General features: G+C 40.9%; 1 protein-coding gene across 1 annotated transcript in view; it reads right to left on the reverse strand.

Moving 5' to 3' along the window:
• fxyd6 (FXYD domain containing ion transport regulator 6) overlaps window positions 1-15,589 on the reverse strand; it is a 49,229-nt gene that overhangs the window by 14,422 nt on the left and 19,218 nt on the right. The window contains exon 2 of the mRNA XM_034169265.1: window positions 2,231-2,284. Within this exon, the coding sequence (XP_034025156.1) occupies window positions 2,231-2,279 (49 nt within the window). The 5' untranslated portion in view covers window positions 2,280-2,284. The remainder of the gene's footprint in view (window positions 1-2,230; window positions 2,285-15,589) is intronic.

A 15,589-nucleotide genomic window follows, 5' to 3' on the forward strand; every position in this document is an offset into this window, starting at 1 on the left:
TTTATAGATGTTATTGTGTTTGTTTTATGTAAACATGTGAGAATCACAGGCTGTCTCTCCATTATTTTCAATGGGAGCTGCTGTGAGCTACGCTCGCTTCCTGATCATGTCGTTCTGGGGGAAAGTGAAGTTTGCGCTTTAACATCTTGATTATTGTTCTTTACAACACTGTTTGTCCTCTTTGTTCCAGACTAATATATATAATATGTCTGAAATTCGGTTTCCATTTATTAATTTCCACGCAGATTAAACATAGCAGATACAGATTATTCGTTATAATTGTTTTAGCAAATTTTTAGGGTATCAGGCAGCAGTCTCTTATTAACATGACGAAAAGCATAAAAAAATTACATTTTTGTAGTATAATATTTATTTACAATTGTCATCATGTGGATTCTCTATGTTGTTTTGACTGCAGCGACTCTCTGGCGCGCAAGGAATTATGGGATACATGAAAACCCTGGATGAATTGACAGTTGTGAATTTTAAAGTATGTGTAAGATAACACTTGTTTTGCTTAGCTAATGTTATGAATTAAAATTAGGTTTGAATATGATTAATGACTCAAATGTGAATTAGTACTTAGCTAACATGTTGGCAAATTAACATTAGTTGAAAATTAGATTAGACACTCAAAGACTGGTTATTGCTAAGCTAACATATGGTTGAACAGTAATCATGCTACCTACGTGATTTTTAGCTATACGTTTGAAGTAACTGGTTTGACATACTAAACTATATATATATATATATATATATATATATATATATATATAATAGAATAGAATAGAAATACTTTATTCATCCCAAACTGGGAAATTTCTTTGCAGTAGCAGCATTTACACTTTGACAGTGCACCCTTGTTCCCACTTAATAGAATAAAAGTAATAAAATAAAAATATATAAAATTAAAATTGAAATAAGAAAAAAATGATATGTACAACAAGTATGCAATAATAATGTACAGTAACAGCATATTAGAGCCAATATATGGATTAGCAGTATACACCAGATTTCATAAGGTGTCTCAATATACTGATAAAGGATGGATCAGCTTTTATTATACAATGTGATAGCATGTGGCAGGAAAGATTTCCTGTATCTATCCCTCCGACAGCGGCGCTGAAGCAGCCTGTGTGAGAAGCTGCTCCGCTGTCAGACCACTGTACGGTGGAGAGGGTTCCTGAATATAACTAATTCAGGAACATTTTCATAGCTGTATTCCAAAGTAGAATTTAAAAATGTCCCTCCATTTGTAAAGGTCAAATGTAATTGGCCCAACTAACATGAAAATTACAAGAATTGTTAAATCTCCTCAAGTTAAAGCTGAAATTCTACATTACAAGTACTCTTGATCATACATTTTGAATCTATTGTGGTTGGTGTACAGAGATGTAAAATTAGGGAATAACCTTGTTGTGTCTGATGATTGTGGATGTTAATGCTGGATTTTACGGTTGCAAATTGAGATTTACCGGCGACGCATTATGTATCTGACTGTATACTCATGTACAATAATGCCATATTTTCCATTACATATCTGCTCAACTTGACTAGTATCTAGTACTAGGTCCTGTTTTTTGGTATCGCCTCTGTTCTGGTTTCGAGCAAGCTAAGGCGATACCAAAAGATGAGGCGTAAACACTGCAGATTATTGATTGGTCAATGAGAATTGTCACTATCACTACAAATGTGTGAAATAGGACACAAGAGACTCCTGAACAAACCTGTCATTTTTTATTTAAAATATTAAGCAAGTAGCGCCGTCTGGGCTGTACAGTCACACAAAGCTTAGCGCGAGTTACATTGAAGATGACATCATGGCAGTTTAATGTGGCGCCACTGTGACAAATTATTGGTACTACAGTCGGCAACGGAAAAGGAAGCAACTGGTACCAAAAAGCAAGGAGAGTCAAGTGAAGATGAGTTGGTACCACCTGGTGGAAAAGTGTCATGTTGCTAACGTTGGGTGCCCCACACGTTTTTGTTGCAGGTGCATGCACGACAGTGTGAGCATATGTTTCTGTTTCGAATACGTAATCACACACTGTAACCAGACCTCACACTGAGGTTAACTCATAATCAAAGCCCTAAAGATATAATTGATGTTTAGCTTCGAATCCATGCCTGGCGCCTTCTTTCATCGGCGTCATACCCTCCACTCCCCTCCGTCCATGGATGCATGTTTGCATTTCCACGAATGCACACCTGATAAGTAGAGGGCACTTACCGACCACACACAGCAGGAGCGAAGAGAGGAAGAAGAAAATGGTTTCCATGGAAACTGTTAACAATAAAGAGGGAGGATGCGAGAGACAGAAAGAATAAAACACAGTGAGAAAGATGTAATAGTATGCCAAAGATGACAGACATGACCCCACAAACTGGGATGTGATTTGGAGGATGACATTGTGTGCAAACCCCTGGAGTTTTTAACTGCTGTGAAAAGCCTCCGGATACATGACTGCATCCTCATTCTCTTTCCATAACAGATTATTTCTGTATCCCTGTGGACATCACGCAGCCGTGGCCTATATTTATGTAGGCTACGCCATCCGACAAAGTATCCGCTCTGTTCACACATACGCTCACACATTTATTTATTTTTTATTTCTGCAAACATATTGTCAGAAATGACTCAACTTACATGAAAATTACAAACTGCCCACACAAACTGCACAAGTTGAATGTGTGCATGCAATGTTTTTCTGTTTTCCCTACATTCCTGGCAAATATATTAACTAAATATATATATTTAGTTAATCAATACATGGGATTAAAGGGGGTCATATTATCCTACTTTTTAGGGGTGCACCAGCTCGATATTTCAGATCAGTACGATACTGGACACACTTACCGCATAGCAGAATATTTGTTTCACAGTTTGAATTGCTGTTTTGCTTGATGGTTAGGTTAGCAAAGTACATCCAGACAAATGTATTTCTGAACAGAATAATTGTTTTCAGAAAGAAAAACAGTTTCGGGATTGGTATCGGTATCAACAGAAACTAAAAGTTCCATTATCGGTATTGTATCAGACATGAACATGGGGTATTGTTCCATCCCTAGTGCTTTTCAGCAAGATAATACAGTGTACATCACTGGGAGTCTTTAAAGCAGGTATAAAAGGACAAGTTCACTTTCTTACAGGCGAGCAGCATAGTGGATTGGCGTTGAGCTACCAATATGTAGACCTGGGTTTGATTCCTGTTTTTATGTAGCTGTGTATGTCCTTGGACAAGACACTTTATCTGCATTGTTTCAGTCAGTTGGTTTTACCTGGTGAAGTAACCTGCAGTGGACTGTGGCCCTGTCCAGGGGGAGCCACCTTGATCAGTTTCATGCTCAGGGCTGTGAAAACGTGGAATTCCACACATTTCATCATGGGGGGGGTGTTAGTGTTTTATTCTGTAATCGTGATCATCACTGACTTTTTAAAATGCCTATCGCAAAGCGTTCTTTTTTTACGACATTGTGCAAGTTTTATAAATCCATGGACACTGATCTGTATAACAGATACAAATCAGTGTCCGTGGATCCGCGGAACTCCACAGAGAAAAATGCCTCACTCAGAGCATGGCTATTACAAGTATAATAGTTATCGTAAAGAGGGACTGGTTGGTTGCTAGTTGCTACAGTGAGGTTGTGTGCTTCCTGCTCCAAGACGATGTTTTTAAGCTAAAAGTAACATGTGGACATTGCATACTTTTATAGGTAGCAATTTTTTAAAAGAAGAATTTTGCGACATGTCTGTGTCACAAAGTGACATTGGACAGATGGAAGATGGCGAGAAAGACTCTTTGAAAAAGTCTGATAAGGACTCAAAATCCATGTCGTCTTCATGAACACACCCGAAAGGGAAAAGAAACAGGAAAAGCAAACTGCATCTTGTGCCATCAGGAAACATGGCAAGATTTTTTTTTTATTAAACATTAAACAGGATTTCAGACAAGATTATGTGATTTTTTTATTTTTTTTATTTTTTTTTTTAATGCAGACGTTCTTTCATAGGAAAAAGACATTGTGGCTTTGAATGGATTTACAGGAATTTACATGGAATATAAGTGACTTTTTTACTATAAGGTACAACCCCAATTCCACTGAAGTTGGGTCGTTGTGTGAAATGTAAATAAAAACATAATACAATAATTTGCAAATCCTCTTCAACCTATATTCAATTGAATACACCACAAAGACAAGATATTTAATGTTCAAACTGATAGACATTTTTTGTGCAAATATTTGCTCATTTTGAAATGGATGCCTGCAACACGTTTCAAAAAAGCTGGGACAGGGGCAACAAAAGACTGGGAAAGTTGATGAATGCTCAAAGAACACCTGTTTGGAACATTCCACATGTGAACAGGTTAAATAGAAACAGGTGATTGTCATGCTTGAGTATAAAAGGCGCATCCCCAAAAGGCTCAGCCATTCACAAGCAAAGATGGGGTGAGGATCACCACTTTGTGAACAACTGCATGAAAAAATAGTCCAACAGTTTAAGAACAATGTTTCTCAACGTTCAATTGCAAGGAATTTAGGGATTCCATCATCTACAGTCCATAATATTCAGAGATTCAGAGAATCTGGAGAACTTTCTACACATAAACAGCAAGGCCAAAAACCAACATTGAATGCCTGTGAGCTTTAATCCCTCAGGCGGCACTGCATTAAAAACTGGCATCATTGTGTGAAGGCTCAGGAACACTTCAGAAAACCACTCTCAGTTAACAGTTTGTCGCAACGTCTACAAGTGCCATACATCAGCAACATCCAGATATGCCGCTGCCTTCGCTGGGCTCAAGTTAATTTGAAATGGACAGGCACAAAAGGGGAAAAGTGTGCTGTGGTCTGATGAGTCCACATTTCAAATTGTTTTTGGAAATCATGGACGTCGTGTCCTCCGAACAAAAGAGGAAAAAGACCATCCAGATTGTTACCAGCGTAAAGTTCAAAAGCCAGCATCTGTGATGGTATGGGGATGTGTTAGTGCCCATGGCATGGACAACTTACACATTTGTGATGACACCATCAATGCTGAATGGTACATCCAGGTTTTGGAGCACATGCTGCCATCCAAGCAACATCTTTTTCAGGGACGTCCCTGCTTATTTCAGCAAGACAATGTTAAGCCACATTCTGCACGTGTTACAGCAGCGTGGCTTCATAGTAAAAGAGTGTGGGTACTAGACTGGCCTGCCTGCAGTCCAGACCTGTCGCCCATTGAAAATGTGTGGCGCATTATGAAGCGCAAAATACGACAACGGAGACCCTGGACTGTTGAACAACTGAAGTCGTACATCAAGCAAGAATGGGAAAGAATTCCACCTACAAAGCTTCAACAATTAGTGTCCTCAGTTCCAAAATGGTTATTGAGTGTTGTCAGAAGGAAAGGTGATGTAACACAGTGGTAAACATACCACTGTCCCAGCTTTTTTGAAACGTGTTGCAGGTATCCATTTAAAAATGAGCAAATATTTGCACAAAAACAATAAAGTTTATTAGTTTGAACATTAAATATCTTGTCTTTGTGGTGTATTCAATTGAATATAGGTTGAAGAGGATTTGCAAATCATTGTATTCTGATTTTATTTACAATTTACTTAACATCCCAACTTCATTGGAATTGGGGTTGTACATTATTGATATTTTACCATGATTTTCAAAATATTCTACAGTTAATGCATAATTTGGTTTACAGTTTGACCTGGAATGAAGTAGGACCTGGAATGAAAATCATTCCAGGTCCTACTTCCATGTCATATTCTGTTATTTCAACATTATCATTGACAGTTTAAATGAAAGGTTGAATCTAGGATCATTTAAATATGCACTTCTTTTGAGAGTTTTTTTCCAGGAGATGCTGAAAATGTATCATTGGGTACAAAATTCATTTGGTTTCTGGGGCCCCGTGGGCCTGAAATCCAGGATCCAGGGAGCCTACATCCCGGACCCCCTGCAAATTTTCCTCGGATTTCACAATTTTCATTTCACAGCCCTGCATACTATGATATCCTGGAACCAGCACCAATGGCCCTAAATACTACTTCTGTAGGACTTGAATTAGTTTAGAAATGAATGAATAAGAATCCACCATAGAATTCATCATAGGCTCAAAACAGGCTGTTTTCTCCTCATTGGTGTCTTAGTGGTACAACAAAGCCTTAAAAAATGTGGTTTGTTACCTTAATACACCAAGTAATAGTCACTCTACAAGAGACTTAGACAACAGTTCCGGTCAGATGTAAGTCCCTTCGGCTGCTCCCTTGTTTGCACTCGGGGTCGACACAGCAAATCCAAGGTGGATCTGCATGTTGAATTGGCACAGGTTTTACAGTTCCGGTCAGATAAACACAGATATTCATTCATTAATTTTCTATACACACTTATTCCAATTAAGAGCAGATATTGCACATTGTAAATATTAGTAAGCTCTGAAGTTTCTTCCTTTTTGTGTATTTGGTTACATCAATATTTCCTCGCCCCCTCAGCCCAATCCCAGATAAGTGGTTGAAGATGAGTAAGTGAGTGAGTGAGTGAGTGAGAGAATTTTCCCCACATTTGTGAAACTCTCATGAATAAATAAATAAATAAATGCTTTAAATACCAAGTACACCACTGTTTTCCCTTTTTCATATTTCACTCAAATAATGTTTGGCGCGCCATACAATCACCCAAATGCAGACCTGGTAGCAAAACAAAGTCATAAATCAATATCTGTAAGTGGTTCTAATCCGGCTTCACTTCCCCAAGTGGAAACAAAGTGTCTGTTGATGTATCTATCATACATTATGTTTCAGGCACCATCAAACAAATGAACAGAATTGTTGAGAATAACAGTTCAAAAATATGGACAAGCAGAGCCGAGCTTCAGTCAATCCAGATGCACTTTAAAAGATGAGACTGATTTGATGAAGTTGACCAAACACCTCCTGAAATATGACAGAGTGACAGATCTGTCAGCAAATGTGTGTTTTCTCAACACACAAATGAAAATTAATGGATATAAGTCATTAAAATTTTTAATTCCTTCTCTGATCTTGTTTGGAGATTTCCTGCCCTCGGCCCCTTTTTGTCCATCTGTCCATTCAGCCGCTGCATCTCTGTCTTCAAACACGTCAATAGAACAAAACACAGTGCACTTATGCAAAGAGATGCCATGACTGTGGTCATCAGCGGGATGCAGCATTTCTGTACCGCTGCTGTTTGTGTGCTAGATTTGATTTGTGAGCTCTAATACAGACATCCGCAATGAATTAGTGTTTCCAAACTCAAAGCAACAAGAGACGGCTCATATGTCTCTCAAATTAATAGTCTACTTAATATCGTACCAAAATACTCCTTCATGCACTTACCAAAATAATAAAAAATAATAATTTCAGCTTCTTTATTATGAGTAGGTCACTTAACCATCCACATAGACTTTGTTTTGGTTCAGTTTGCCCGTTTGTAGCAAGATAAGTTGAAAAGTGTAAAGATTTGTCATTTTTAATCATATGTGCAATGGAATTTCTTGTGGAGAGACAGACCACATCTCTGGGAACAAATGAAAAGATTGTGGGAGAGATTTGAACGCACAATAGCATCCTGCTTTTTCCCCACAGCACAGTCAGTGAGCTACATGTCACTATGTATGACGTGTCAGTCAGTCAGTTATGCATCATTTCACTTGTGAGTGAGATTACTTCAGTTGTACTGGACTGATTGTCACCAAACTTTGTATATGCATTACACATAGTGACCCTAAAAAGCGGTTTGGTTTTGAGGTTAAAAGGTCAAAGATCAGAGTGTGTGTATATATATATATATATATATATATATATATATATATATATATATATATATATATATATATATATATATAAAATTGAGATTTGCCCAGGACACCATGGGTTAGTGCACACTATGTGCTTCTTTATTCACTCAAGTTATCTTTGGACCATAGCACATTCCTGGTCAACAGCTCTGTTTTGATTTTCCCCCATCACAAATAAAATAAATGCAAAAATACAGCTAGATTAAGAGTGTGATGTGTAAGGGTATCTGGTATAAAACTTCTGCCAGATCTACCTTGAATCTGCTATGGCAACCCAATGTGAAACAAGGGAGAAGCCGAAGGAACTTATTTTATTTGCGATGCATCGAGCAGTTTGTCCTTAGAGGGCCTACGGGCAGAAACCTCTTATTCTGTTGCTTGTATTTCTGTTGTTTTGTGGAGGGTTTTCAATGCATGTGTGTTTTTGTGTGCAATTATGTGAATTTCAGAATACACATTATAAAATGTAACTGCTGCATGACTGGACATTATATTTGAGTTCTCTGTTTTAGCAAGTTTTTCCTCGATTTGCTAGTGTTGTCATAATTTGGAAGTCTTGTGACTTCTCTTGGCCACCAAACTACACTCTTGTTCCTCACACATGCTCTACATAAAGATGTATCAAAGCACATCACAATTACAAATACTAAGGATATATTTTTCTTTGGTAATATTTTATTTTGTAAGAAAATAGTCAAAGGCGATTTATTTCAGTGTTTTCTCAATGTTTTTATAAGAGTCCCAAGAGTAAGTGTTGTGTTGAATAAAGTGCATTTAGTGTCCAGTTAAGACCAATCACAGAAATGGATGATGGAAAATGACAATAATGTCTTTGAAGGCATGGCTGTCATAAGCTTCACATGTTAAAAAAGTAATCTGCTGTCATACCAGAGGATATGATTGACATCCAGCCCTAAAGTATGTTTCACTTACAGACATTTTAATAAACTTCTAAAATTGAGCAGTCTGAGTCTGAGCAATCGTTCAGATTTAAACTGAAATCAATGCATAATGTCCTAAAGTATGTAAAGGTAACAAATCCTCATTTGAAAAAAAAAAAACAGATCAAAAATAGTGTTGTTTTTTTTTACTGTTTGTTTGTTTGTTTGTTTTGTTTTGTTTTATTTTAATTTGGCTTAAACTTCAAAACAAGGGTAAGCAAAACCAACCCAATCACAGGTCACGTTCAGTCAACTAGAAGTACATTCATTAAAGTGTATATGCTCCTCCAACACTAAAAACAACCTATTTAAAATAAGTAAAATTGTTAAAATTTTCCTGGCTCTGCCTCTTTTAGCAGCTCAGGCTTTGGGCCTAAATGCTAGCTGCTATAGCTATTCAGTTGTTAGAGGTACACAAATATGTAACATTACAACTGCAGCATTCAAACTTTTATTAAAAGAACAAGCAGGCCTGATGTTACCCAGTGAATATAAATGAGAAGAATTGATTATATGTTCCTAAAGAAGCATAAAGGGTTGATTTCTGAGCAAGTTATGTGCTAATGCAGCTAGCATGGCCAGTCATCACAAAATTCATTAAGTATTTCATGAAGGGAGTGCAACACCACCTCTGGTCTGACCATGGCATATGGTTAAGTACAAATGTCCAGGTGTACAGGACTGTGGTACTGAGTACTCTTCTCTATGGCTGTGAAACATGGACCCAATATTGACGTCACATCAAAATGTTAGAGCAGTTCCATCAACGTTGCCTTCATAAGATCTGCAACTTGACCTGCTGGACAACGTTCCTAACACTACAGTTTTAGAACGCTGAAAAATTCCAAGTGTAGAGTCGGTGGTTACACGTGCCCAGCTATGCTGGGCCGGACATGTAGTGCGTATGGGTCCTGAAAGGATCCCAAGAACACTCATGTTTGGTGAGCCATCAACTGGAAAGAGATTTCAGGGCAGACAGAGCAAGTGCTACAAAGATGCACTTAAAGCCTCTCTGAAGGGCTACAGGATCGACCCTGGGTCCTTTGAGAAGATCACCAAAGACCATGCTCAATGGTGCAGGTCCTGCGACAAGGGATGCAAGCTGTTTGAGGAAGCAAGGACTACCAGGCTGAGCGAACAGCGTCAACATCGCCATGCTGCTCCTACTGCCCCACAAGATTCACAGTTTGTCTGCAGTGTTTGTCAGTGCGATTATGCTTCGCGCATTGGGCTGATCAGCCATCGCAGACATAGACAGACACCGGACTGTGCGCTCCAACTAGAGGGATTCCAACTCCTCCGCGCAGACAGAGACCGAGCACTCTCTGGTGGAAAAACTAGAGGTGGAGGACTCTGCTTCTATATCAACAACGCCTGGTGCTCCGATATGATTGTGATCTCCCAACACTGCTGCCCTCTCTGGAATATCTCCTCATAAACTGCAGACCGTTCTACTCTCCACGTGAGTTTAACTCTTTCATACTTTGCTCTGTGTATATTCCACCGAGCGCGGACGTGCACGAGGCCGAGCGCGCACTCGCAGATCCGATTATGAGCGTGGAGAGAGACTTTTCGGACTCTCTTGTTATAATTCTCGATGATTTTAACAAAGGGAATCTCAGTCAGGAATTACCAAAATACAAACAGTTTGTTAAATGCCCGACCAGAGAAGGGAGCACGTTAGATCATTGTTACACGACAGTGAGTGGTGCGTACCAAGCAGGGGGCCCGTGCAGCTTTGGGACTCTCAGATCACGTGATGGTCCACTTGATCCCCGCATACAGACAAAGACTAAAACTCTCTAAACCTGTTGTGAGGACATCTAAAGTGTGGAGCAATGAAGCTGTAGAGGAGCTACGCGCGTGCTTGGGCACTACGGATTGGGATATGTTTGAGGCTTCAACAGACAGTCTAGATGACTACACGGACACTGTGATGTCATATATTAATTTGTGTGAAGACAGCATCATCCCACAGCGCACCGGGATGAAATATAACAATGACAAGCCCTGGTTCACACCTAAACTCCGGCAGCTCCGGCAGCAGAAAGAGGTGGCTTTCAGAGAAGGAGACAGAGACAGCTATAGAGGTGCAAAGTACAGATTTAGCAAGGAGGTGGCAAAGGCTAAATCCATGTACAGTTCACGTCTGCAGCAAAAGTTCTCTGCCAACGACTCGGCCTCTGTGTGGAGGGGGTTGAAAGAGATCACCAACTACATGCCCAAAGCACCTCGTTCTGTTGACGACCTGAAGCTGGCCAACGACCTGAACGTCTTCTACTCACGCTTTGAAGACAAGGACTCACACCTCCCCACCCCCCACACAACTGGATATTCAAACACCATGGACCTCCCCCCTCTCACCGCTGCCCTCCCCCTGTTGCCCTCTCCGTCCAAGAGGAGGACGTGAGAAGAAACTTCAAAAGGTTGAATCCACGTAAGGCCCCGGACCCAGACTGTGTCTCTCCTGCCACCCTGAGACACTGTGCTGATGAGCTGGCCCCAGTCTTCACTGGGATTTTCAACACCTCCCTGCAGTCATGCCATGTTTCAGTCTGCTTCAAGTCCTCCATTATAGTTCCAGTCCCCAAGAACCCACGTATCACTGGATTTAATGACTACAGGCCTGTGGCTCTCACGTAGTCATGAAGACCTTCGAACGCCTGGTTTTATCCCACCTGAAGTCCATCACCAACCCCCTCCTGGACCCCCTGCAGTTTGCCTACAGAGCCAACAGGTCTGTAGACAACGCCATAAACCTGGCCCTTCACTCCATCCTGCAGCATCTGGACTCCCCAGGAACCTACGCTAGGATCCTGTTTGTGGACTTCAGCTCTGCATTCAACACCATCCTTCTGGCTTTGCTCCAGGACAAGCTTTCTCTGCTCCACGTGCCCGACTCCACCTGCAGGTGGATCACAGACTTCCTGACTGACCGGAGTCAGCATGTGAGGCTGGGAAAGAATGTCTCGAACACTCGGTCTCTCAGCACAGGATCTCCACAGGGCTGTGTCCTTTCCCCTCTGCTCTTCTCCCTGTACACTAACTGCTGCACCTCCAGCCATGACTCCGTAAAGCTCATCAAGTTTGCGGACGAGTCCACCCTCATCGGACTCATTTCAGATGGGGATGAGTCTGCCTACAGGAGGGAGGTGGACCGGCTGGTGACCTGGTGTAGCAGCAACAACTTGGAGCTCAACACCCAGAAAACAGTGGAGATGATCGTGGACTTCAGGAAAGCCACAGCCCCCCCGCCCTCCCTCGCCCTCACCAATAGCCCAATCACCACTGTGGACCGTCACCGCTTCCTCGGCACCACCATCACCCAGGACCTCAAGTGGGAGTCAACCATCAGCTCGCTCATCAAGAAGGCCCAGCAGAGGATGTACTTCCTGCGGCAGCTGAAGAAGGCCAAGCTGCCTGTCCAGCTGATGGTGCAGTTCTACACGGCCATCATCGAGTCCATCCTCTGCTCCTCCATCACGGTGTGGTATGACGGGGCCTCAGCCAGGGACAGACACAGACTGCAGCGCATTGTGGCCTCTGCTGAGAAGGTGATCGGCTGTAGCCTTCCATCTCTCCACGACCTGCACGTCTCCAGGACTCTGGGCCGAGCAGGTCGGATCACAGCTGACCCTTCTCACCCTGCACACAGTCTATTCAAACCACTCCCCTCGGGCAGGAGGCTACGGTCCATCCGGAACAGAACCTCCCGCCATAAGAAGTTTCTTTCCCTCTGCCGTTAAACTCATGAACACTTCATAACTCAGTCACCTTAACCTTAACTCTGTCACTTTATCATTTTATCACGGGTCACTTTAGACAATGTACTTTGGTTTTAATTGCACTCCTCCCACTGCACTGTTTTTTCTGTTCCTCTTTCTTTCTGTTTTTCTGTTGCACACAGCCTTTCATATTTCATATGTCACTTTTTATCTTACATTTTGTCTTATTTTGGCACATATTGTATATTTTATCTTAGCATTTTATATTGCTCTCTGTTTAATGTTGCACCATTATATCGAAGCATATTCCTAGTCTGTGAATCCTGTTCATTGGCAATGGCAATAAACTTCTTCTGATTCTGACATTAGAAATATATATATATATATATATATATATATATATATATATATATATATATATATATATATATGTGTGTGTGTGTGTGTGTTCTCCACTCAGTTTGCAATAGCCAATCACAGATTAGCCTTTCTAAATCAAATCAAATCAATTTTATTATATAGCGCCAAATCACAACAAACAGTTGCCCCAAGGCGCTTTATATTGTAAGGCAAAGCCATACAATAATTACGGAAAAACCCCAACGGTCAAAACGACCCCCTGTGAGCAAGCACTTGGCGACAGTGGGAAGGAAAAACTCCCTTTTAACAGGAAGAAACCTCCAGCAGAACCAGGCTCAGGGAGGGGCAGTCTTCTGCTGGGACTGGTTGGGGCTGAGGGAGAGAACCGGGAAAAAGACATGCTGTGGAGGGGAGCAGAGATCAATCCCTAATGATTAAATGCAGAGTGGTGCATACAGAGCAAAAAGAGAAAGAAACACTCAATGCATTATGGGAACCCCCCAGCAGTCTAAGTCTATAGCAGCATAACTAAGGGATGGTTCAGGGTCACCTGATCCAGCCCTAACTATAAGCTTTAGCAAAAAGGAAAGTTTTAAGCCTAATCTTAAAAGTAGAGAGGGTGTCTGTCTCCCTGATCTGAATTGGGAGCTGGTTCCACAGGAGAGGAGCCTGAAAGCTGAAGGCTCTGCCTCCCATTCTACTCTTACAAACCCTAGGAACTATAAGTAAGCCTGCAGTCTGAGAGCGAAGCACTCTATTGGGGTGATATGGTACTATGAGGTCCCTAAGATAAGAAGGGACCTGACTATTCAAAACCTTATAAGTAAGAAGAAGAATTTTAAATTCTATTCTAGAATTAACAGGAAGCCAATGAAGAGAGGCCAATATGGGTGAGATATGCTCTCTCCTTCTAGTCCCCGTCAGTACTCTAGCTGCAGCATTTTGAATTAACTGAAGGCTTTTCAGGGAACTTTTAGGACAACCTGATAATAATGAATTACAATAAAATTTCTGTCCATCATTTACCTGTATTTTGGCATGCTTGGCAACCAGAAAGTTATGTTGGCTCCAAAAGGATCCAAAAAGGCCAGGACCAAAAGTTATATTGGATCGGTTCCCACTGACCAATAGCGTTAGAGCTTACTGCCAACAGCTAGCCAATCAGAGCGTGGCATACGAACGTCAGGAACTAGCTGACAGACGCTGGTTGAAAAAATGGCAACAAACATGTCAACAACAGCAGAAAATCGTCTGCCAGCGAGGTTTGCTGAGTTCACAGAGGAGGAACTGGTGGAAATATTGAACTCCAAGGATGCCAGAAACACAAAGAAGGTAGACAAGCACGCTACTGATGTTTTAGAAGCATTCATCGCATCAGAATCATTCATATGCTGTTCACAACAAAATAAATTGATCTAATGTACTTGACTCTGTTGTTTGCTTAATTTGGGAGGGGGGTGGAGAACATAATTGATGGATGGCAAGTCGTCTAACATAGAGAAATACTGCATGAAGAAAAGTTATATTGGACGAGGCCTCGTTCAATATAATTTTTCTTCATCCAATATTTCTCTGTGTTGGACTCCTTACCATCCATTATTTGTATAATATATTTCGGGGGGGGGGGGTGTTAATCAACTTTAATAAAAAATATATACATTTAATTTAGGGGGTGTTTAATCAACTTTAATAAAAATTATTTAATTTAGGCTGTGTGTTTAACCAGCTTTCATTAAAAAGGAGGTGGGTGGATGCTCGAGGGAATGCGTTCCAATGTGCAAATATGGTATACTGATCTATTTTTTGAACAGTTTGTGCTTTGATATAGCAGAATATACACAATGGGGTGGCTTTTTTTTCTTCCGCCATGCTGATGGAACTTAATTCCCTAAAGAGAAGGGAAGAAAAAAAAGCCACCCCATTGTGTATATTCTGCTATATCAAAGCACAAACTGTTCAAAAAATAGATCAGTATACCATATTTGCACATTGGAACGCATTCCCTCGAGCATGCTGATGGAACTTAATTCCCTAAAGAGAAGCAAAGTCGACTGCAGGAGATGTACGACTAACGTGAGTATGCAGGCACTCAGGAACACACATCACCCTGGGGGGGGGGGTAAATTCGAGGACCCCTGCAGTCAGCTTTGCCTCCTAGAAATGACCTGTTCATAATAATCTGTGCTGCTTGAGAGAGCCAACATTTATATGAACGCTTTTATTTGCCAATAGGAATAATTGCTCACAACATAATTAAACATAATTAAACCCTGAGTTCATCTATGAAACTTTAAATAGAGTTATTCTTTATTAGCAGACAGTATGAGCTTTGTGCATGGCTGCCTTTCATCCATATCTGACACTTTCAGAGCGGCATGCTTAAAGTGTTCCATCTGATCACAAGCTGCGTTGATCATCTTCAGTAGAAACGCCCCTCCCCTTCCTTCACACATCACATGCTGCCCAACAAATATGAAAAGCTCCATGTAGCTGAAAGAATGTGGCATAAATAAAGTGGGCGGGGAGATGAAAACGCAATGTAACTTGACAGATGTGGAATGCTGGGATTAGCCCTCAGTTGGGTGACTATCATGATGCATGATGCTTTCTTCTCATGTCTCTTCTGTCACCGTTTTCGGTGGAAACATTTTGACCTGCAACACAAAGCAACACTTTTTATGAAGAAAAACTTTTGATTGAAATATAAAGCATGTGGCAGGAAACTGTGCAAAATGTTCCAAAATAGT

The sequence above is a fragment of the Thalassophryne amazonica genome, chromosome 4 (genome assembly GCF_902500255.1).
Source record: "Thalassophryne amazonica chromosome 4, fThaAma1.1, whole genome shotgun sequence".
Taxonomy (NCBI): Eukaryota; Metazoa; Chordata; class Actinopteri; order Batrachoidiformes; family Batrachoididae; genus Thalassophryne; species Thalassophryne amazonica.